This window comes from Acomys russatus, chromosome 20 (assembly GCF_903995435.1).
Source record: "Acomys russatus chromosome 20, mAcoRus1.1, whole genome shotgun sequence".
In the NCBI taxonomy this organism is placed as follows: domain Eukaryota; kingdom Metazoa; phylum Chordata; class Mammalia; order Rodentia; family Muridae; genus Acomys; species Acomys russatus.
In genome coordinates, this window is record NC_067156.1 from 51,360,566 (window position 1) to 51,384,606 (window position 24,041).

Genomic DNA, 24,041 nt, shown 5'->3' on the forward strand with positions numbered 1-24,041 from the left:
TGTCCTGGACTTGCTTTGTAGACCAGGCTGGCCTTGAACTCACAGCAATCCGCCTGCCTCTGCCTCCCGAGTGCTGGGATTAAAGGCGTGCGCCACCACGCCCAGCTCTTACAGCGTTCTTAATCTACCCTTTGTTACCTTGGTTATTTACTATTCACATGCTTTGAAGTTGTTAATATAAGCCGATCGTTTTAATTTCGCAGAATCAAGAAGGCTATTCGGGAGAAGTCTTCTCTTCCCTGCTGCCTTTGTCCCCAGAATCTGCCAGTGCGACAAGATTCTTGTGTCCTTACCAAGTTTTCATCATGAACTTGGAAGCAAATATTTGTGTGCGCGGCTGCTCCCCCCCCCCCCCCCCCCCCCGTCTCCTTCTTACGTAAAGGCTGTCCTACCTCACACAATGTTCTGGTTTTTTTTTTTTTTTTTAATGTGCCAGTCTATTTTGGACTGTCAGTCACCCCTTTATGTACAGAACAATGTCATCCTTTCTTAGGTTGGTTTAGTTTTATTGTATACATTTCATCCTATTTTTAAAAAAAAAATAGCAAACCAACAGTGTTCCTTTTAAATCGTGACACTTTGGTTTTCAGTATCATGCTGGCCAGGGCAGTTGGATTGAAAGCCCTTGGTCTGGACTTTGAATAATATGAACAGGTTACCCGGTCCTGTCACTCAGTCATGTAGACCTTGAGATAAAATAAAGTCCCCAAGATTTCCAAGCCTCCTTTTGTCTCTTCTAGCCTGTTGTTTGCCCTGAAGTGAGCAGTCAAGTGCTCACGCCACCACCAAACCCAGACTAGGCTGCTTGGCCATTACCCAGTCTGATGAGAGCCTTCTGGATTCTGGTGTGGTCATCTGATACCTAACCCAGTGTGGAGATCCACTGCAAATTGGATTAGCCTGCCGTTTTCATCCCCATCTATGCTCTCCTGTCTCAAAGCATTGTGTTACATGGATCCAATCACAGAACCCTGTGAATAACCCTGGGACCTTGCTGGCGCTTCTGATGGGTATAATTTGATAGGACCTGGCACCTGGACACAGTAGCACTCTAGTTAAGTCAGCTGTGGCTATGACTTCATGCGAGCTTCTGATCTAGAGGAGTGAACTGGCTGGTGGAAATCCTTGCCTGCTCTGCTTGCAGCATGTTGTAAAGCTGTTAACTTGCATCAGAAAAGGAAGTTAGTTTCTGGTCTTCCTTCTTTTATCTCCTGGCAGCTCTTGGGATCAAACTCAGGTTTTTATAATTTGCTATGTGGGCACTTTGCTGGCTGAATTGTATCCTGAGCGCACTGTTAAAGTGTGTGTGTGTGTGTGTGTGTGTGTGTGTGTGTGTGTGTGTGTGTGTGTGCGCGCGCGCGCATGCGCAGACTATGATACCCATGTGGAGGTCAGAGGATAATCTTTGGGATTCAGTGTTCTCCCTCCACTGTTGCCTGGGATCGGACTCAGCCCGTCAGGCTTGACAGTACCTGTACCTGCTGAGCCATCCTTGCTGGCCACTCCTCCCCCTTTTTAACGGTCACTATTTGTTGTTCACCCTCTTGCCTTCCGTTGCATCAGCACCATTTGGTCAATTTGCCTGCAATCTCAGGTGCCTTGCTCTTTGCCAGGATCTGGGAGGACCGTCTTGTGTCCAGCCAGGTTAGGAGCACCTTAGCGCTCTCTGGCCGTGAGAAGTTGGGTGTGTCCTTTTATCCCTTGCTCCCCAAAGGCTTCATTTTTCAGGAGGAGAGCTAGTTTAGAGAGCAGTGGAGAGAAAGGGCTGGGAGAGTGGCAGGGAACTGTGGGGGCCATGGAAGAAGAACTTAACTGGCATAGGGCCCCCTAGGACGTGTTCAAACACAGCTGTAGTTGTGCTGATAGCCATAGGGCAAGCCGACTGAGCGCAAGCAGCAAACTGGCAGTTCTGCAGAAGCAGTGGCTGTCGTCAACTGCACCTGTGTGTGATCTGCAGTATCATAATGTTTTGTCTTCGGGGTTGGGATGGGCACATGTCTGTCATCCACCAGAGAGCAACGGAAGCGTCTTCTCATTGGCTATGGGTGTGACTTCATAGACAGTGGGAAAGCCCAGGTCACAGGTGCTGTCCCAGGACCACAGATCCTGAAACTCCCGACTCCCCACTTGCCTTCTTTCAGGTTACAGTGGACCCACACAGAGTGGCTTCCAGCCTTAGCTCATGTGTGGACGGCTGCTTAACGAGGGAATCTGGGAAGAAATTACATTCTAAGTAGGAACCCAGTAGCAAATGAGGTGCTAATAGGAATAAATTCAAGACTTAACCTCTGTAGCTAAAGAAGCAGAGAACATGTGTGGTGCCGGCAGAGGAGACTTGGGCGCCATCTGTAGGATGGGAGTATGGGGGAGAAACCTTGTCAGTTGTGTTGCATGGTCCAAAATCAGCCTGATCATGTGGAAGCAGGTGGCTGTCTGGAGTGTAAGGAAATACACGCCTCCAGAGGGTTCCGTCCAGTGGGAAGTGCAGTGCCTGAGAAGTAGTAGCAGGGAGCTGTGTAGATGGGCCAGTCAGGAAGTTAAAGCCTCACTCTGAGCCCACGCTCACCAGGCAGGCTGTGATGAACTGCAGTTTAGCCATAGTGAGGACACTTGCCATAGCTCGTGAGCCTTCACGTCTGTGCAGAGGCTGGCTCCGGCTCCTTAGCATCAGAGGCACCCATGATATTTGGCCATGGTTCTTGGGCAGTACACTCATGTGTGCCACTCAAACCAGAGTCATACTTCTTTACCTCTGAGGCCCGGGGGCATCTTCTTGAGGGCCCTTGGGACCCTGGCCCCTCTCCAGCACTTTTTATTTAAACTATACATTCCAACCAAAACCTAGGTCTGTCTCTGTGTCTCTGTCTCTCTCTCTCCTCTGTGTCTCTGTCTCTCTGTCTGTCTGTCTGTCTCTCCCCCCCCCCCAGAGGTCACTTACATCTATCTGCCATGAAAAATGCAGAAGTTTAGGTCCTGAGCTAAAGTTTTGGCCTGTGACACAGCACCGTTGTTTTATTATGATCATTTTTAGAACTGTAAACACAAGAGGATTCTCAGTGATCTCAGAGGAACTTAAAAGTATTTCCTGTCTTCTGATTAGAGGGACAGAACAAAAGGACCATTGATAAGGGGGATTTTGAGAACATTTTTACAGGGAATTTGACCAGCTAGCTGCTGAACAAGAATTTCTAATTAACTGCAGAAAGCAACCATTTGAGTGCTGCGCTCGCTGGCACCTTCCTCTCACGGCCTTGTGCCGTGACAGCCCCCTCTACTCTCCCCTCAGCCCTGGTTCGCTGTGGATTTCTGACACGTTGACAATTTAACGTGTCTAGGTGGGGACCCTGTAAAGCTCCACATCCACTCGGAAAAACTCGAGTGCTCTTTGGGGGTTTCATGTATTCTGATCCTGCACTTGTGGATTCCAGCTATGCCTCATAGATCCTGCCTGAGCACCATGACTGACGTGCTCTGGAGCACTGAGCTGCATCTGCAGCCCTCTTTTTGCCTTTTAATTTTAAAGCAAGGTCACACAAAGGTACCCAGGCTGGCCTCTTATTTTAAAGTCCTATGGCCTCAGCTTCCCAAATAGCTGGAACTATTCCTGTTCCACTAGGGTTAGCTAGAGCTGTCTGTATGTCTGTTTGTTGGTCTGTCTGTCTGTCTGTCTGTCTGTCTGTCTGTCTATCTATCTATCTATCCATTCATCCACCCACCCACCCATCTATATCTTTGTGTGCATGAGTTCAGGCATACTTGTGTCATGGTACCATATGTCGACAGAGGAAAACATTAATGATGAGCATTCTTCCACTGGTGAAATGAGCCAATTCAAGACTAGTTAGGTATTAAAATGCAGGTTTATTGGAAACCACTCTCATTGGGTTCACCTGTCCCGAAGACGGGACCAGGAAAGTCACCATGCAGGGGGGAGACAGAAAAGTATGCAGAGAGAGGGAGGGGGAGAGGGAGGGAGGGAGGGGAAGGGAGGAGAGGAGAGGAAATACAGAGAGAAAGGAACCAAATGTCTGTATTATATAGTGAAGAGCCTCTGGGGGAGGGGAAGCGCCCTGCCCCTAGGCTGGAGAGTTCAGGGTAGAGGGCGGAGTATGCCAGGTAGGGACTGAAGGATGCTGGGAGAATCTGGAGGCCAGGCACCTCAGCTGCTTGTCCCAGGTCTGAAGCCGAACACTTGAGTACTAGTTTTTGCCTTACTACTTTGATTGAGATGGCGTCTCCTGTTGTGCGCATGTGTGAACACCACCAGGAAAGCTGGCCTTCCAGCATCTGCCTCACACCTCACCGTAATAGCACTGGGATACCAGGCACTCACTGCTGCACCTGGTTTCTACTTCAGTTCTAGAGATTTGGACTCAGGTCTCACTTGCATTGCAAGGTCCTCTGAGCAGTCTGCCTAGCCTTTAGAGCTTTTATTCTCGCTAAGATGCAGTGGGGACATACTTCTTGTCATAGTACTGAGCCTAGCCTGCACTCCCTCCTCAGCCTCTGCTCGGTTTCACCTCACCTGCTCAGCTCGCTTTTCCAGATGGATAGAGCTAACGGGTGGAATGTTGTAGAAAAGTGAAACGTGCCAAGAACTCAGGTTAACTTTGAATGCCACTCAGAGCCAGGCACAAAGGCATCTTCTTGCGGGATGAAACGTCATGTGAGGCGGGAGCCAAAGAGTATTGCGGTTTCTTTTTTTGTGCAAATCATTGCAGGCCCAGTGATACTAGTGCCGGATGAACAGTGAGAATTTGCTGGTTACGGCCATTTTCTGAAGCAGGTGCTGTGGCTGTGGCTATGGCTGTGGCTGGCACAGCAGACCTTCATCACTGGACACAGTTCCTGGAAGACCACTTCTCTTGCTTTGTATTCAGTGTCTCCTGGAGTATGCTGTGAGCTTGGCTTCTCCTTTCTTGCCAGGGTCCCCAGAGGGAGCTTGGAGGCAGCTGCATTCTTCTCTCAACAGTTTTCAAGTCAACTTGAGTTCTGGTTCCAGCTTCCTGACAGCCTGTTTCCTCTGAGAAATTTCCAGAATGTCAACAGTTCTCTTAAAAAGGGCCAGTGGCCCGAGTTGGGATTTTACCTGTTTTCTTGCTCCCTGCTTTCTCTTTCTGTGAATACTGTAGGCTACTCCATTGGGTTATTGTGCTGGACTCACCAGAAGGTTTCCAGTCCTTTTAATTTTTAGTTATCTTTACTGTGTATGCTTGCATGTACCCTGGTACACTTGTGCAGGTCAGAGGACAGCTCAGTAGAGTGGTTCCCTGAGACCTGAACTCACGTTGTCAGCTTTGGCAGCATGCCTGTGGAGCCCCCACATTCCCGGGCTTTGTCACACTTGTTAACTTTGTATGTGCACAGCGATTTTTGACGTGTATACGTGCAGCAAGACATCACTCTTACTGAGCTTTAGAACCCTTAGCTTACAGGAATGCTGGTCTGTAAGACAGCAGAAGAAGAGCCAGGCGTGGTGGCGCACGCCTTTAATCCCAGCACTCGGGAGGCAGAGGCAGGTAGATCGCTGTGAGTTCGAGGCCAGCCTGGTCTACAAAGTGAGTCCAGGATGGCCAAGGCTACACAGAGAAACCCTGTCTCCAAAAACCAAAAACCAAAAAAAAAAAAAAAAAAAAAAAAAAAAGACAGCAGAAGAAGCTTCGACCCTTGAACATGCCTTAGAATGAGTCTGGTCCCGTTCGCAGGTTGCTGAGTTCCACTGGGCAGTGCTTCCAACCCAGTCTAAAGTTCTAATTCTCTCTCCTCCCCTCTCTCCTCCCCTCTTCTCCTCCTACCAGAGCTTGATCAGACTTCTGCAGTAATTTTCACATTGACGACTTGACCGAAACTGAGGGTTTGAGTCTTGAGTTATGTTAGCTTTCTGCTGCTGTGGACAGAAACCTAAGGATAATCAACTGAAAAAGGGAATACATGTATATGTTGTATATACATATGTACATACATAAGTAGTCCTCAGTTTGGGAGGCTTCAGTCCCATTGTTCTGGGAATGGGGTGATGTAGTGCATTAGTGGTGGGGAATACGTTGTGAGCAAAGCTGACAGGTCCCGCCTCCTAACTGTCCATTCACCTCACCGCACTTCCATAGACTGACAAGCCTAGCCTTTACACAACGGCCTTTGAGGAATATTCCAAAGTCAACATATAATGCCAGCTCAATCTCCTGGCTGCAATAGGAGGCCTCAGTGTCCCTCCGTACAAACTTCTCATGACATATAGCTGCTTTTGTCCCCGTTGTAGGTGTCAGGATGAGACGGGGCATCTCATAGCCTGTTCTTCAAAGTCACATTCTGTTTTGTTCTCTATATTCTCCTGGAAAGAGTCTTTCAGCACACGCCCTCTACTGTCTGGGGGAGTGACGAGAAGAGTGCCAGGAACCGTGGGCACATTTTAAATGTTGCCTACACAACTTGTGAAGGCACGGTCCTCTCGAGCAGGTCCATTAGAGGCCAGCCTTGCTCTGGAGAGCCACTCCCTTCCTTTCTCCTATTTGTTAGCCATACCTACTTGATGTGAGCATGGCTGTTGTCTAGTCAAGGTCAAGAAGTTTTCGCTGAATGGAGCCCTGCAGTCCCTACAGTTTGCAGATGCCAGTGTCCTTTCGTCTTCACTGATTGACAATGTTGTAGGGCTGAACTTGACCATGTTTTGTGTCGGGCTAATTATGGGCCACAGGAGATAGTCCTGTGAGCTGTGGCCTGGTGTCATTGTTATTCTTTGAGCTGGACCTGTAGTCCAGGCATTGGGTCACTCCCGTTTTTGCGGATGTACGTGGAGGAGTTTCATTTTTGTTTTTGTTTTTACTCTGTACCTTTGTTCTTACCCCTCATCCTTTCCACTTCTAGCCATTGCCATGGAAACGATAGCTGTGCCTTTATCTAACTCCACAACTGGATGTCAGAGGGCAGAGCGATGCGCCCAGGTCAGCAGTCGGTGCCTTCTCGGTGCTAGTGCCATGTCTTGAATACAGTGGGTGAATGTGACTAAGGTTGTCACAGCGGAGAACTGAGGGGAGCGGTCACAGAGAGCTGGCAGAATGGCCCTGAGACCCACCATGGAAGTGATGAGTGGAAAAGGCTTAGTGGGCAGGAGTTAGGGTAGAGGAGACAGAAAGGGAGGGGGGCAGAGTGCAGAAGGATTGGCCATGACAGGAATATGTGTGCTATGGGGAGGGGATGTTTAGGATTCTTATTGAAAATGTAGCTGGGGAAGGGTGCACTTATTTGTACACACTCATCGACTACGCGTTGTTCAGAGTGAACACTAAAGGCAATTGTAGATTCAGCAGGACACTGATGGGTTTTCATAGTTTCATCAGTGGTAACACGCATGCGCATCATAGACGCTAGAAGTTGATGGTGGCGGAGGTTGTACGTGAGTCGCATAGGGAAGTAGGTAGCCTGTAGGGGATCTCTGTACCTTTCATTCACTTTTGCTATGAACCTAGAACTGTTCTTAAAAAAAAAAAAAAAGTCAGCCGGGTGTGGTGGCACACGCCTTTAATCCCAGCACTCAAGGAACAGAGGCAGGCAGATCTCTGTGAGTTCTAGGCCAGCCTGGTCTACAAAGTGAGTCCATGACAGCCAGAGTACAAGAGAAACCCTGTTTAGGAAAAAAAAAAAGTTCTCTAGAAATATATAACACAAGGTTTTGTCTGAGGTTTGGGGGAGGGATACAAAGATGAATGAAAAAATGAACAATAACCTCTTGGGTATTGCATGCTAGGTTATAACCTCTTGGGTATTGCATGCTAGGTGGGCAGCTTCCACATGTTAGCTTGCTTTTTCTAAAAAGTAACTAAAGTTGCATGACACATATGCAGTTTGTGGTTGAGAAGGGTGTTGGTGGCTTCCTTTAGTCCACATGTGTCACAAGTACTGACTAGAATTAACGACTATGTCAGAGGGTAGGGAAGACAAGTACATAAATAATTCAGAGGATAATGGCCAAGATATCGAGATCCTCCACTTAGGACTTCCTTATCCGTGTGCACAGCTGCTATATGTGAAACCTGGGGTCACACTGTTTCCCCATGAGAGAAGAACATGATTTCCCAGCCCAGCTATGACATTCTTTCAGGACAGCAGCTGCTGCTGTAGACAACACTACTAGATACGCAGTAAGTGTCTCAGGAAGAAGTCATAGGGGAAAAGGTGGGTACCAGTGTTGGGAATTTTGGGCAGAATTGAAATGTGTGTTTTGTTTGTCAGGAGGAGGATTTTGATAGGTTTGTACGGTTTAAGAACATTTCAAACGCTTGCCATGAGTGCTCAGGAAAGCCACACACACAAAGTATCCGGCATTACCGCTGCTGTATAACAGTGATGCAGATCAGTGGATTAACAACAGGAGATGTGCAAAGCTGAGTTTGGCCTGGTCTCTTCCATACCTGCTTCCTTCTGCGTTGTACCGTCTGTCTTTGAATAATAGTTTTATTGTCAATGCCAAGTTACCTCAGTTAAACATTTGATTCCACTCAGGTTGTAAACAAGGAGCAAATATCGTGCATAGATTTTATGAAAGTAATAGCATGCTTCAGAAAGTCCAGTCCCTCAGCCTGCGGGCCCGCTGCATGTGGTAAGTTAGTCACACATTTGTGCTCCGTGATGACGGCTGCTTATCTATATTTAGGTTTGTCATTCTGAGGAAACAAAGATAAGAAATCTTTACTGTTTATTCATCTTAGAAATGCAGCAAGCTGGATGGGCCCTTTATTTGTGACTTATGTTCTTAAATTTCCTATATCATTTGTATATTCTGAGACTTCTGCAAAAGTTGAGTTTCTCCCACTTTCATTCTTTGTGGTATTGGCCATGCAAGGGCCCTGTGGAGCTACAACCTCAGGCAAATGTTTATTTATTGAAAAAAAAAAAAAAGAAATATTTTATGTTTCAAAGGAAAAAAACCACACGTAAACAAGAAGACACTGCCCATTAATCAGAGGTAACTGGTATTATGGCCTCTTTCCTAGATACTTTGTTATATAGACATGTCATTGACTTTTTGTGTGTGCACGAGCGATGACAGATTTGCCCATGTTAAGGCTGGTGTGTGGAGGTCAGGGGACAGCTCAGGAGTCGGTTCTCTACTGCCATCTTGTGGGCTCAGTGATTGGGCTCAGCTCTGAGTCTCTTCTCCTTGGTACTGAGCCATCTTTTCAGCCCTGTCAGTGCCTCAAACAAATAAGCAAGCAAACAAACAAACAGTAAGTTCTGTATAGAAAGACTGCTACAACAGACTCTCTCTCTCTCTGCGCGCGCGCAAGTGTGTGTGTGTGTGTGTGTGTGTGTGTGTGTGTGTGTGTGCACACGTGTGTGTGTGTGTGTGTGTGTGGTTTCTCTTTACTCTCCTTGAGTAGAGAGATGGGGATACAGAGTGTGTCCAGTAAGGATGGCCTATAATTCACTGGCATCATGATTTCTGTCTACATTCCATTGACCAGAACTTCATCATGTGATGTCTCCGAAACCACAAGGAAGGCTGGGAAAAGTAGTCTAGCTATGTGTCCAGGTAGAAAAGGCAAACAGCTTATTAACAACTTGCTATTTGTGTTGGGTAACTACTCCTGGGCATAGTACCTGCCCTGGAGTGTGGTTGATAAACCCCATGACACTCCAATAGAGAAAACTGTTTCCCCCCCTTTTTAGCAGTTTTCAATTGCAAACAGTTTCTTGGTTAGGGGTGGGACTTTGTGTCCATTTCCTCTTTCCCAAGGCTGGGATTTTTGTCTGGATTGATCCTATGCAGGCCCAGTGCGTGCTGCTGTAGTCTCTGTCAGTGTGTAGGTGCACAGACCTGTTGTATCTGGGAGACACGGTTTCCTTGGAGTCAGCCTTTACCTTTGGTGCGTTCAGTTCAGTTATTTTACCTCCTCTGTCACATAGATGCCTGAGTCTTGAGGAGGGAGGGGTCTGATAAAGACATCCTGTTTAGGACCAGCTGTTCCAGAGTCTCCTTCTGCACATTATCTAGTTGTGGGACTCTGTGTTAATTCCCAGCTGTTGCAAGGAGTGTCTCTGTTAAGGGTTGGGCAGCCTGTTGATCCAAGTGCTGGTTGGAGCTCCAAGCAGTTCTAGATCAGTGGGCTAGCGGTAAGGGGGCACGGTGGTAGGTGAGTTGGCACCGGAAGGGGGCTGACTCTGGAGGTCTGTTGAGTAGGTTGAGGGTCAGGTTCCACATGGTCCTGGTTCCAGGGCCTAATGGTTGGAGAACTGACTATGGGAATATCCCTAGTTCAAGATCTGGTTGGAATTCAGACTCCGGGCAGCTGATACCTCATGTTTGTACGTGTGCACATGTGTGTGCAGGTACATGTGTGGAGGGCTGTGCCTTTGTGCCTTTGTGTCTTTGTGCCTTATCTTTGACACTAGGGCTCTAAGGCTCTCACAGAATTGGTTTGTGTTGCTGTACCCAGAGTTTTTTGTTTTTTGTTTTAAACATATGTTGGGTGCTAGGGATCCCAACTCAGGTTTTCCTGTTTGCCCGAGCCATCTCTCCAGCCCGTTTATACCCTTTAAATGATAATAGGATAGATCACTGAATGGAATTAGCTGCCTGTTGTAGAGGCTCTTTTAGATTTTTTTTCCAGATGAAAATGAGTGTTGACCTCCAACCTCAAGATATTTTTTGTTTGTTTTTATACTTCTCTGTGACTTTAAAGATCTCTCAGGAGGAGGTGTGTGTATGTGTGTGGTCAGTACATGTGCATTTGTGTATGAGGGTGATATGCATTGTGTGCCGTGGTATACCTGTGGAGATCATAGAACAGCCTTTGACTTTGTCTGAAAACACTGCATACATGTGCTAACTGTTCCAGGAGCTTCTGGGATTGTTTTGTCTCCACCTTCCATCTTGCCATAGGAGCCCTGGGACTGCAGATGGGCCTCTGTGCCTAGGCTCTAAAGAGCTGAACTCAGGCCCTCACATTTGGTGTGGCAGGGACTTCTGTTCACTGTGCCTTCCTCTCCATCCTCATCTGTGAATTGCTTTTTTTTTTTTTTAAAGGATTGATTCATAAATGAGATTTTGTCTAGTAAAGCATATGAATGATATTGTAGGGGATTTAGGATACTAATCCTTTCAGCAGGCTTCCGCTGGCCTGTGCCCTCATGCACTGAGAGCTTACGGGGAGCCGCTCTCAGGGGGAGGAAGTCCGGCCACTAGGCAGCTTGACCTCAGTATCTTCCTTGTAGCATTAGATTTCAGAACTGGTCCTCACATTTACTGTGAGAGAACTGATTTCCATTTGAAAATCCTAGCTTTCTCTTTCTTTCAGTTTACTCATCATTTACTTGTGTAAATGTGGCCTGATTTGTGCTTAGTTTGGGAAGTAGGCCCCGCCCTATAAGACCATTTCCCCAGTGGGAATGCAAATTCAGGGAACCCAGGTGCGGACTAGCCCCGCCTGTTTCTTCAGACCTGGGTAATGGTTTGGTTGAGGTCCCACTCAAATAATCTTTGCTGGACAAATCTCTATTCTGGATTCCCGAAAGTTCTGAAAAGAAGGCGAACAGTTTCTCACTGGCATGCTTATCTTCTACTCTGTGGCGTGCGGCTGTTAGTCCCTTGCTTTTCATTGTAGCCATTACCCCTTCATCTCCTCCACAGCCACCTTTACAGGTGCCGTGTCTGAGTTGAACATAAGTGACACTCATGGTATAACGGGCACTCGCTTCTCTACCTCAGGGTCATTTCACACCTCTTCCCTTACTGCCAGGTGTCCCTTCAGTGGCACCTGTGACTAGCCTGTCACCTCTTTTAACAATGTCCACCCATTATGGTGTCCTCAGATTCTGCCCACCTTCCTGCCACCCCCACCCCAACACACACGCACGCACGCATGCACGCATGCACGCACACACACTGCCAGCATGGCTGCATTTAGGAGACTTCTTGACTCCAGTAGACTGAGGTTGCCTGTTCCCTTTTTGGTCAGGTATGGACCCATTCATGCGGTAGGTACATGGTTAGCGCTTGGTCTTTATTCATTAGGCTCTAGCAGGCCACATACACTTTTTAGGCATACAAAGAATTCTATGGAAGTATGTTTTCAGATTTTGATCCGTATGTAAAAAATAGTTTCACTGTGCCATCCCTCAATATGAGTATGCTCTGGGAGGCACCATGTGACCAGGAGCAAAGACCAGCTTGGGCAGAAACAGAAAAGAGCCTCCACCTGCAGAACTCCGTGTGCCACAGAAAGCACTCTTGACCCCTGATCTATAAGTAGATAAAAGATAGGTCAGGCTTATCCCAGTGGCACTCAGAGGCACTTTGGCAACTGCTCGGGAGGCTGTCCCGCTAAGGTAGCATGGTGCCTACATTATCCCTGGTGAGCAGGCCCTTACTCTCACTCTCCTGGTCAACCTTTGGGGACTGTCAAACACCGCTATTGTTCTGGATGCTGGGGAATGAACCCAGTTTTAGCAAAGTACCACTGAGCTGATACCCGCAGCACAGACATGCCGAGAATATCTTCCTTTACATTCTTGCCTTGCCCTCTGTATTTGTGTGGGAGTCATGCTCTGTCTGGAGAGAGGGGAGGGGCGGGGGTGGGAGACTCTGGGGTGTAAGTCATCGCAAGCACCTCTTCAAGTTGCCAATACATATAGTGGACCCGTGGTTAATTAGCAAAGGCCCGGTATCAGATTTGATGCACCTTTGGCTTTTCCCTGTTTCTCTCCTTTATATTACATGACCGTGTAGGCTTTCTTGCTAGGTCTCAGCTTTCTTGGCAGATGAATTTTTGGTTGCTTCTCTCTCATTGTTTAGTTCCAAGGGCTCCATTCCTGGTCATTACTTCTGTTTTTAATTCTCCTTGGATAACTTTCTACAGACCATTGTCTGTCCCCACCAGCCTCCCGTTCCATGCTGATTAGCTCTGAAGCCCCTAACTCAAACCCAGTATTTCTCCCACTGGCCATCTGATTTGTTGCCTAGGCACGCTAGACATGCACAGTTCTCTATTTCAGTTGATTTTAATAGTGCCCCAAACTCAGGCTTTGGTGACCTTGGTTCAGCCCTTCTCCTATGCCACCTCAGCCATCCTCGGGTGTTCCTCAACCTTTGGCCCTTCAGCTGCTATCAGTGTGGTGGTGTCTTCCTGTAGACCGGAGAACATACTTCTGTTTTTATATGAAGGCCAAGTTCAGTGCCAGTGCATTGGAGGAACATAAACACTAGAATGAGCAAAGAAATAGACAACTGGATGGACAGACAGGTGGAAAGTTGACTGACCAGTCCGAGGAGTTTCTTTTCGTTGGAACTAGGGAATAGTTTTTGCTTGCTAATACTGCGTTTTGAAGAACACTTTGCTTCTAAAGAGCTATTTCACCACATGAAACGTCTTTCTTTTCCATCCCTGGCCACGTTTATAAATATATGCACTTGAAAAGAGGAATTATTTATAGTGGTTTTGGTACCTGGTTATTGGAATATATTACTTCAGTGGCTCCTGTGTTTGTGGTCTTGGTACAGCTGGGCAACATTTACTCAGCTATCAGAAGGAATTGATGTTAATGACCCTGCCTGCTTTGAATTATGCTTGGGCTTCATTAATCAGGAGGCTTCAGTTTCCAGGATCTTCGCGTCTTTTTTCATTGTGTTTGGGCATCAAATGGCATTCTTCAACATGCCATCTACCTTATTTTTGTTTGGTTTGGTTTGGTTTTTGTTGTTGTTGTTGTTTTTGCTGGTGGTGGTGGTGGTGGTGGTGGTGGTTTGGCTTGGTTTTCTTTAAAGACCTGGGTGGTGGTGGTGGTTTGGCTTGGTTTTCTTTAAAGACCTGGGTTTTTATTGGCCAGTAAATTCAGCAAATCAGCCAGCCTTGCAGTTCGGTGAGCCCCAGGGATCCGCCTCTCTCTGCTTTCCCAGCACTTGGATTGCAAACTCACACCGTGCCCAGTTCTTTACCGTGGGTGCTGGGGATCGAACTCATGTCCTCATGCTGCCACAGCAGACTCTACTGACTGAGCTATCTTCCCAGCCTCCCATTTGGACTTTTTTTTTTATACGGAGTCTCAATACATAGCCCTCACTAATCTGGACCTCACTGTGTAGACTAAGGGGGCCGGGACCTTGTGGTGAGCCTCCTGCCTCTGCCTCCTGAGTACTAGGATTGTAACTATGTCACCGTGCCTGGCTCGAGTCTTAGCATGGCAGCACGGCAGTGTTGCCTTCTGAGCTTGACTGTAAGCAGGAATTGCCCAAGCATGAACTGGAGTATATTTCAGGGTTGGGCTGAGTGGAAATTTCTGACTTGAAGGTTAGAATTGAGAGAGCTGTCTATTGAGGATTGGTTTTAACCTTGTTATTTATTTATTTATTTATTTATTTATTTATTTCTCCTCTTTTCTAACAGGGAGAATCCCGTATTCTCAGAGTAAAAGTTGTTTCTGGAATTGACCTCGCCAAAAAGGACATATTTGGAGCCAGGTATGTTTGCTTTTTCTGCGGGCTTCTGGAGAACCCAGTGAACTTTTGGGGGATGGTGCTGGATATTGACCCTAGGACCTTGTGCACACCTTTTCACACTTAGGTGTGCACCTGGACCACCCATGAGGCTTCCGCAGAGCCATCTGGGAGGGTGGTTTAGTGCGTGACACAGCTGGCCAGGGGTGGTATTTGTATGGGTGTGTAGCCACGGCTGCTAACAGCATCACCATGGTAGTCAGCCAGCTCCCCTCATTTGGGCTGACTGCTTGAGGAAAGTAGATTCTGGTGAGGTTTTCTTCCTTTCCTCAGTTTAGGAATATGGCTGTGCCTCTTTTTAGCATGTCTGCTGGTTCTGGATCAATGGATTCTGATAATCCCCAATCAGAAATATGTGGGGGGGAAAGGATACTGGTGTTGAACATGCACAGTGCCCCCCCAATCATTATCTCTTAAACAGTGTAGTACAACAGTGACTCACACAGTGTTTAGGTTAAGCATTATGAGAGACAGAGTAATGACTTAAAGTATATGGGAAGATACGCACTGGTTATTTGCAAATACCACAGCACTGAATTTTATTAAAGTGTCATGGGCATCTGAGATTTGGGGTCCCACACGAAGAACTAGAATCAGTTCTCCACAGATGCTGAGGGATGGCTTGTTTCCTGGGGTTTATTTTGTGCTTTTAATTCCTAACTAGAGAGCCATAAAAGCGTGCACTGTTTCTTAGACTGGGTGTCCTTGACATGTGTAATCTGCATGCAGGGATGGGGTGACTGGTGATGCTGGTGACTGTTGTTGTCTCACAGATGCCCTGGCTGGGCAGCAGTAGGAGCTTTCTGGGTGCCTCAGGATTCATGCTTCAGTACTGCCCGTGATATCCCCTGGCCTTTTTGGCCACTTGGGCTCTCTGTAGGGTGTGGCAGTGTGTTATGGGCAGGAGGCGGGGTGATGGTAAAACAGCTTGAAAGGATTTGAACCAGACTTCGGACTACAGATCTCTTGAGCTTTGGCCCAGCAGAGGCCTAGACGTGTTCAAGCCTTGCTTTCTCATTTATTGTTCAGCTAGTTCAGCTACTTCCTTATGTCACACAGGTCAGCAGTTTTAGAAGAATGAGTGGACAGCCTACTGTCCCCTGTCCAGGGCTTTTGAAAAATTTTGTGATAGAGTGATCTCGAAAGAGGGCAGATGGCTCCTGAAGATTCATGTCATCAGGTTCCTGTCGGCCCCCTGTGCTTTGCCCTATGGCCTTATGACAGTACTTCTGCCTGATACAAGAGACCTGCGTGATGAGGCCTCTTACCATGTCTTCCCCGTACACCCCAGAGAAGCCATCTACTGCCATTGTCACAACCCTGTTGTCTGACTGCCCACATGTCACACATCATTGCCTTCTGCCTGCTAAAGAGAGTGTGTGAGTTTATAGAATGAAGCTGAGAGAAGTTATCAAAAATTAAAAAAAAAAAAACTGAAATATTTTTACTGGCGTACTGTTTGAAGAGTTTTCTTCTTTTCTGTGTGTTTCAAACAACCGATGGCTCTCTGGGTGGGTAGGTCCCAGGGAACATGAGTCTCTGAAAGCCTAGGCGTTTTCCCACGGCACCGACAGCAGCCTGTGCGGTGGGAATGTGAGAGAGATTCCTCTGACTGAACTCACACTGACGGGTTGACCCACTTTGCTATGCTCTGACAAAGGGACACCTGCACTGGAGGTGGGGACAGGAAAATCCTGCGCTTCCCTCTCTTCCTTTCCAGGATAAACCCTGTCACTGGTTCCAGGACAAACCCTGTCAGCCATTCCAGGAATCCTCCCTCCTACCAACCTGAAATGTTGCCATTTCCTGGAATTCTCAAATTCCATCCCTATCAAAACTTCACCTTATATCCTGTCAAACACACACACACACACACACCCCGAAATTCAGCCCAGATGACCTTTAAAAATAATTTTTAAAAAGTTGTGTGTAGGTATCTACATTCTATTCTGTGTGTGTGGAAGTCAGAAGACAACTTTTTGGAGTTGACTCCTTTCACCTTTGTGTGGGTTTGGGGCATCAAACTCATGCTGTCAGGATTGCAAGGGTTTATCTGCTAGGCTGTTCTACCGCCATCTTTCCTCTTTTAACCCCTTACCTTCCATAGACAGCACAGTGTCCTTCCAGCATCTGTCCATGTGTTATCTGGAGGCTTTCTAATATTCCTTTTACTTGTCTCTATTAATCTTAAAAGACATCTAAAAAATGAAATTGATTATGATCCCATTGCTCAGTGTGTTAATTAAGATCTGAAGTTAAAACTGTAATGGAATTGGCCTCAGACTCTTATAAAGAACCCAAGGAATCTCAGCCCTAAATTTTTCCTATTTGTTTGAAAATAAGGACATTTCTTAGGGACCTGGTTAAAAAAAAAATCAAGATGCAAATTAGAAAGACAGTGTAGCCTGATGGATCAGTTCCAGAAAGGGACCCAGAAACAGAGTGCCCCCTCCTTAGACCAGTACATGGAAATACCCCACCACCTCTCTTCTCTCCCCTCCCCTTCCCTCCTCTTCTCTCCCCTCCCTTCTCCTCTCCTCCTTCGATGAAGGATGCGGTGATAGTGCAGGCTAGGGCAGGTCAGCATCTTGGTCTGGCTCAGAGCAGCAGGGCCTTGGGCTGCAGACACCAGTCTGCACTGGCACCTGCAGCAGCCTGATGAGCCCTTTCTTTTCGAGGTCAGAGGTCAGCTTCATGGGGGTCTGTTTTCTCATCCATCATATAGGTCCCAGATGGACCCACTATCAGCCTTGATCGTACGCACCTTCTGAGCCATCTCCTGGGCCTGGAGTTGGAGTCCATAGGAAGATATTTTAACAAAGATTTAAACATGAGGATTAACAGAAAGAGAAGTGTTCAGGGATAGTACATACCCAAACGTGGGTCTGGGCTCCTTGAAGTTACTAGGCCTAAAGATTTTCCAAAGGCTTTTACCAACGTCTGTATTTTGAATAGGGCAGCTCCTGGGGTGCCTGATAAGGTAAAACCCTGAGTCACAGGATTGTACAGCAGGGTAAAGATAGGGGTTTCCCATGAGAGCCTCAGACATTTTCAGGTTTTCAGTTGGGCAGTAATAAAAGCTGGCCTTGGTCATATGTGCTAAGGCCTTAAGCATGAACCACTGCTATTTTAATATTCTTCTCTGAAGTATCTCTGTATACAAGGAGTATTGTCTCACTCGGATGACCACCACAGCAAATGTTAGTGCGCTGCAGTTCTTGACTCTTCCCTGGCTAGTACTCAACCAGACTCTGGGGTAAAGGGGTCCATTCCTTTCCAGGGTCCCCTCATTCCCTCTCCTCTTTTTATTTACTTGTTTGCTGTCATTTGCTTTATTGCTGTTGTTTTATACCTTGTCTCATTACTTTGTATTTCGCTGATGACTTTCATTCTCTTTCCTGCCTGACCTTAACAAACTTCTCCAAGCCTTAACAAACCTCTCACGGCCTTAACAAGCCTCTCAAAGCCACCTGTGTCATGGCCTGGCCGTAAAACAGGCAAGTCTACCTGGCAGTAAAGGCTGGAGTCAGGGAGAACCCACAGTGATCAGTCAGTGCAAGCTCCAAGGTGTCATTAGGCCGTGGTCACAAATGCAAGGGCAAGTTTGGCCATGTGTTCCCTGCCATCCACTGTGTCCTTCAGAGCTCTGGGCTGCAAGCATCCCCCCTTCACCCCACAGCCTCCTCACTCAGGACGTCTCCCTCACACAGTGCCTCACTGGGAGTCTGTCTCCCTCACAGAAGTCAGTGTGGGAGCTGGAACTCTCACTGTGGAAGTTCCTTGGCTTGAGGCATGCTAAGGGGGTCCTGGTATGGGAGGCCAGGGAGACAGAATGTGACTCTTAGCCTGCATGGTAACTCGAGGGTACATGTGAAGAAAGAGAGTATTTCCACACAGAGATGGCAGCTGCAGAAGACTGGAAGACCTGGTGTTGGTAGAGCTGTACCTTGGCGGCCTGTGTCCCCTTGGAGGGAGTTTACCGGTCCTCTGTTGAGAGGCCTGTGCTGAGATGCCCTTCTCTTGTTTCGGGTCCCTGGGCCACAGTCCAGCACTTAGGATGCAAGGTTGTTTTTCATCTCCACGGTAGCCAAGTCTAAGTCTATTTAAAAAAAAAAAAAAAAAAGGACCCTTTGTTCAGAGCTGATCAGCTGTCTGAGCATCGGTACAGACTGCCCAGGTGAAGAGCAGCAGTGGTACAGGTGGAGACGTCCCTGCTAGCCTCATCTGGAGGTCAGAAAAGGACGGTGACATAGTGCTTCGTCTAAAATTGGGACACTTCTGTCTGAAATCAACACTGTGTAGAGTGGGATGTCAAGGCATACGGTGCAAATGGAGCCTCCTGTCATCCTTGCTCACAGACGTTGGTCCAGTCTTTATTTTCTCTACAATGACAAGTAAATACTGTGATTTTTTTTTTTTCTCTCCCTCCACATGCATTGTTTGTTTGAGACAGCCTTGCTGTGTGTACATTTGGCCAGTTCAGCCTTCATCTCCAGCCTTGCTGTGTGTCCACTTGGCCAGTTCAGCCTTCATCTCCTGACTATCCTGCCTCTGCCTCCTATGGGCCTGCTCTTACACAGGACATACCACCGTGCCCGGCTCCAGAACAGCGCAGGGCAAAAAGCAGTCAACATCTTTAGAAACTGAGAGGACATGTGAGAGGCCGATGGAACACTGAAGCACTGTTCAGCCATTTGCAGGGTCAGGGTGAAGCCTGCTGGCGTCTGAGCCTTTTCCTTCCAGCTTGCTGTCCCAGGGTTGTATCTCCATCGTAGCCTCACCCAGCTTTGGCATGCAAGTGTGCGTGCGTGCGTGTTTCCTTGTGTACTGTCCGACTTTGGTTTTTTTCTTTTTAGACAGGGCCTTTCACTGGCCTGGGCCTCACTGATTAAGCTAGTCTAGTTGGCCAGGGGGATCCAGCTGTGTCCACCTCCCCCAAGTGTGTCATCACACTTGGCTTTTTTTTTTTTTTTTTTTTTAGCATGGGTTCTTGGAATTGCACTCAAGCCCCTGTGCTTGTGTGACAATCACTTTACTGACTGAGTTTTCTACACAGCCCCTTGGTTGGCACCTTTGCTAGCTTGGCTTCTGCTGGCTAGACCTGTATTTTGTTTTTCACCTTCGAGAGCCTGTTACAGCCTCTACTGCCCCCTTAACTTAAAGTCTGCATGAATTAGGCCCACTTCATCTCTTTCTTCTGTTGTTTATCTTCCTCCCTCTACTCTGTCATTGAAAACTTGCTGAACTCTAAAGAAGTTGCTGTTTCTTGTACTGGCTGCTGCCTTTCACCTTGCTGGGAATCTATTTGCATACTTTGTGGTAGCTGTTCACTTGTCTCTCTCTCATAGGCCTGTTCCAAGGGCAGAATACTTGGAGAGGTCCCTTCCCTGTGATGTGCCCAATAGCCCAAGAAAGTGGAACAGTTGCTGTCGCTGGTCTGCAGTGGGTCCCCAAGACCCCGCCTTCCTTCAGCTCTCACCCTGCAAAGTTAGTGTGTTCAGAGGTCGCCACTTTGCTCCATCACTGCCATAGGCCCAGGAATCTTGCATGTGACTAGAGTCAGTACACGGACTTGAACTCCCTGAATGCAGTGTGATCGGAGTGTTTAGTGGCTCAGGGCTGCTTGCCTGGAAAATGGGTGTTTTCTTCCCCCTAGAGGTGCTGTGGGCTCCTCACTCTCTACCCTGGGGCATCCAGGGGAGGGCCCTGTTCTGATTCCCACAGGGGCTCTGGGGACACAGTAGAAGAGGCTTACTAGAAGTCACAAGCCAAGCGAATGTGGAAAGAGGAGGCTAAGGGAGGCGGCTCAAGGCTGGCAGACAAGGGAACACAGAGCAAACAGATATTCAGTAGTGACATTCGTGAAAATGTCCTATTCATGCCTTGCAGGGGGGCGGGGCAGGGATGAGATTATCTGAACCATAGTGGATCCCAGACATTTCTCTTTAGATAAACAAAGCCAAGCTGGGGCTGGGAATGGAGGGTTGGGGGCCCTGTACCAACCCCTTAGCATTACGAGTCGGAAAGAGCCGAGGCTGTGAGAGATGGGTGGGGGAATACGCAGGTGCCATCCCCCCCACTTAACTGGAGGGAGGGAGTCAGGCATTGTTGGAGAACCAAGGCAGAAGGTGAAGCAGCATCCGCAGTTACAGGTGGGCTTAGCCAGCCACTCACTTTCCCCGGGTGTCCTTGTAGGTACTCTCTGACAGGATAGGCACAGGCCCTGCTTTTTGACCGCAGTGACGTACGCAGCCAGGGTCAGTGAGGCATGAAGTGGGAGGGCAGTGAGTCATGGTATCTCATGCTTATTGTGCACACAGCACATGAGGACACCAGCCCCACACAGGTGACACACCAGCATGCTAGTGTGCACATGCTGTAATAGTCAGAGGCTTTTCTTCTGTGGTACTTTCCTGGGGCTGAGGGAGGGGGTCCTGTGCAGCCTTGGGGACCCTGAGGTGAAAATGAAGCTACGAATTAGAGCTGAGGTCAGTACCTGGGCTTCAGTTTGAGCCTTGGAGTACAAACCAAAGCACTGTGGATATGAATGCTTGGGTGTGTACGTAGGACAAGAGTACACAGGCACCTGTTTAAGGTATTCATAGCCTGTGTGGATCCTGGCAATGTAGACAGGCTGATCCAGCATGCACCTGACTCGTCAGGTGTTAACATTTGTGACCTAGTCACCTTGGCCTTCGTTTTCTTCAGATCCTTGACAGAGACTATATTCTGACAAATTGGGGATTGGAAGAGCCAGCTCCGTGATTAAGTGTGCTGTCTACTCTTCCAGAGGTCCTGAGTTCAATTCCCAGAAACCACATGGTGGCTCACAACCATCTATAATGTGATCCGATGCCCTCTTCTCGAGGGCAGGTGTACATGCAGATAGAGCACTCATATCTATTGAATAAATGAATAAATCTATCTTAAAAAAAAAAAAAAAGAACTGGAGGGATCTATCCTGGCTAGAGATGAGTATCTGTGGTAGAGGTTTGCCTGTGTATGGTGGGACTGGCCATGTACACACTAGCCAACACTGCATATGTGCCCAGGACTCAAGGCTTGAACTGTTTACACACCATGGGCATTGTTGTTTTTCTACTTTGCAGATGACAGAACCAAAGCAAGCAAGAGTCAGTAAGTCATGACGTATGGAATGCTGCTCTTGAGGGGTCAAAGTTCAGGCAATGCCTGGGTCATCAGAGCAGGTGGCCAGTAGAGACCTTCCACACCGAGGTCTATGGCTCCATATTTTGCTAGCACATTCAAACTATTGCCCGCTGTCATCCGTGGTCCCTGATGGGTGCTTTATGACTTGGACCGGTTAGATTTAGAGCAGATGCACTTTGCTAGTATGGTCTGGAAGTTCTCCTCTTTCTTACACTTAGAGCTTCGGTTCTTCTTCAGCTACACTTGAGTCTCTCTGGACGTTTGCCCTTTTTGTCACAGGTGTAAGCAAGATCCGAATAAAGTCACGTTTTATATAACTCCACCCACTTCTAACCTCCTTGAGGTCTTCTCAGTTTGACGTTTCAGAAGAGGAAACGGAGACCCTGCAGCTACTCTTTAAAATGAAAACTCGCTTTGGGATTTCATGGGTTTGGATTGAGCATTGGAAGATGTTTCACAGGTCAGAGTGTGTGGTGAGCCCTACTGTGCCCTTACAAGATGGGGGGGTCACTGTCACGTGTGGAGAGCCCTCAGTTCTGACTTTTACATGACCGGGTCACCATTATTTGTTCTTTTGACAGCTTCGAGTTTGAATTTGGAAACAAGTGGGCTGAGGGGCTTTGCAAGGATAGCGTGTAGAAAAAGTCCTCTGTTCTCTGATTCTGAACCAGGAGGTCTTCGTGCCGTGTAATAGAGGCCCGCATCCCTATGACACTAGCTCACTTTGGTCTCTTTTTATCAAGATCTCAGTTAATATTTTCCTGTGTTTGCTTATCAGTTCCCCCTCAAGAGTATTCAAAAGCAGATTACAGCTAACATGATTTTAGTCGCCAAGAACTGCAGCCCACATCTCCAAAAGTCAACAAATGCTGCCTGTATAACCACAGAACTGTCTTCACAAAATTACAAGTAATTGCCTAATGGACACTATTACCTTGTCCATTAACTGAACTTCCCTGACTGTCTCTAAAATGCTCTTTCCATCCAGGCTGTTAAAAGTGGATTGAGACGCTGCTCATGGTGCCTCTAATCATGAGGTCTGTTGGACTCTGGTCTAGACCAGTTCTTCCCTTCTCAGCTTTGAATGCCTGGGAGGTGGCCTGTCCCATCAAATTGTTTCCTGGTGATGTCATCAATTAATGGATTAATATGTTTATCTTAGAGTGGTTTCCAATGCTATGATACAACAACAACCAGAAGCAACTAGGGGAAAGAATGTTTCTTTAAAGGCTTGCAGGGAAGCCCCAGCAGGAGCGCAAGATGAGAGCTTAGGGCAGAAGTCTTGGAGGAACAGGCTTACAGGCTTGCTTGCTGTGGCTTGCTCAGCTTTCTTTCTTAAATGGCTCCGGCCCACTTATCTAGGGAGGACACTGTTCCCAGTGAGCTGGGCTCCTGTCCATCAATTAGCAATTAAGAAAATACCTTACTGGCCAAAATACCTTATTGGCCAGTATAATTTAGGAAGTTCCTCAACTGAGGTTTCTTCTTCCTAACTGATTGTGGGAAGCTGACAACTGAAGCTAAGCCATGACCGTGCCCTCTTTCTCATGTGTTTCCTGTATATTAGATGCGGAATTTAAATACTGGGGACAGGTGACACATTGTAGTATCTGGTTATGGCATTGTCTATGGTACTAAGATGGTTCTGGGATTTCCTCCTCCTCCTTCTCCTCTTCCTCCTCTGCCTCCTCCTCTTCCTCCTCCTCTTCTTTCTCTTTTTCTTTTTAAAAAAGATTTATTCATTTACTTTGTGTATGAGTGCTGTAACTGCATGTACACCTGCATGCCAGAAGAGAGCAACAGATCCCTGTGTAGATGCTTGGTTGTGAGCCACCTCATGGTTGGTGGGAATTGAACTCAGGACCCCACAAAGAGCAGGCATCTTAACCGCTGAGCCATCTCCCCACCCTCACCCTAGCAAGACACCAAAACAACCTGAAAGTATATTAACTTCTCCTCCAGCTATAAATACCATTTTTTAAAAACTGTGTAACAACCACTTACTTGATTACATTTTATGCTCACTTCCTGGTCGTTGTGTGAGTGGATGCAATGTCCCTTACAAGTTTTTAACTCCTAGCTTGCATAGTGCCCAGTCCACCTGGTTCCTGGAGTGAATGCCCAGGGTAGCCTGGCTCTAGGCTGTCAGGCCCCAGGCTTGCAGTTCTCTATGAGCGCCATTAGCACAGATCTTTCTAGAGATCTTGAACCCTGAAGCAAAGGCTGAGGTGTGCCTGGTGTTCATTCTTACAGGGCAGGGTGTATCTGTCTGAACATTTGAAAAATATTTCTTTGTAAGTTGTGGGATTTGGGGGGGGCGGTGGCGGGGGTAGAATCTTTCCTGGTGTTATTTATTAATAAACATCACTTCCTCATGAGTGTG

At 47.4% G+C, this 24,041-nt stretch overlaps 1 protein-coding gene across 3 annotated transcripts in view; it reads left to right on the top strand.

Moving 5' to 3' along the window:
- Positions 1-24,041, top strand: part of Nedd4l (NEDD4 like E3 ubiquitin protein ligase) — a 336,845-nt gene that overhangs the window by 99,189 nt on the left and 213,615 nt on the right. For all 3 annotated transcript variants that reach the window (XM_051163444.1, XM_051163445.1, XM_051163447.1), the window contains exon 2: positions 14,379-14,452. In XM_051163444.1, the coding sequence (XP_051019401.1) occupies positions 14,379-14,452 (74 nt within the window). The remainder of the gene's footprint in view (positions 1-14,378; positions 14,453-24,041) is intronic.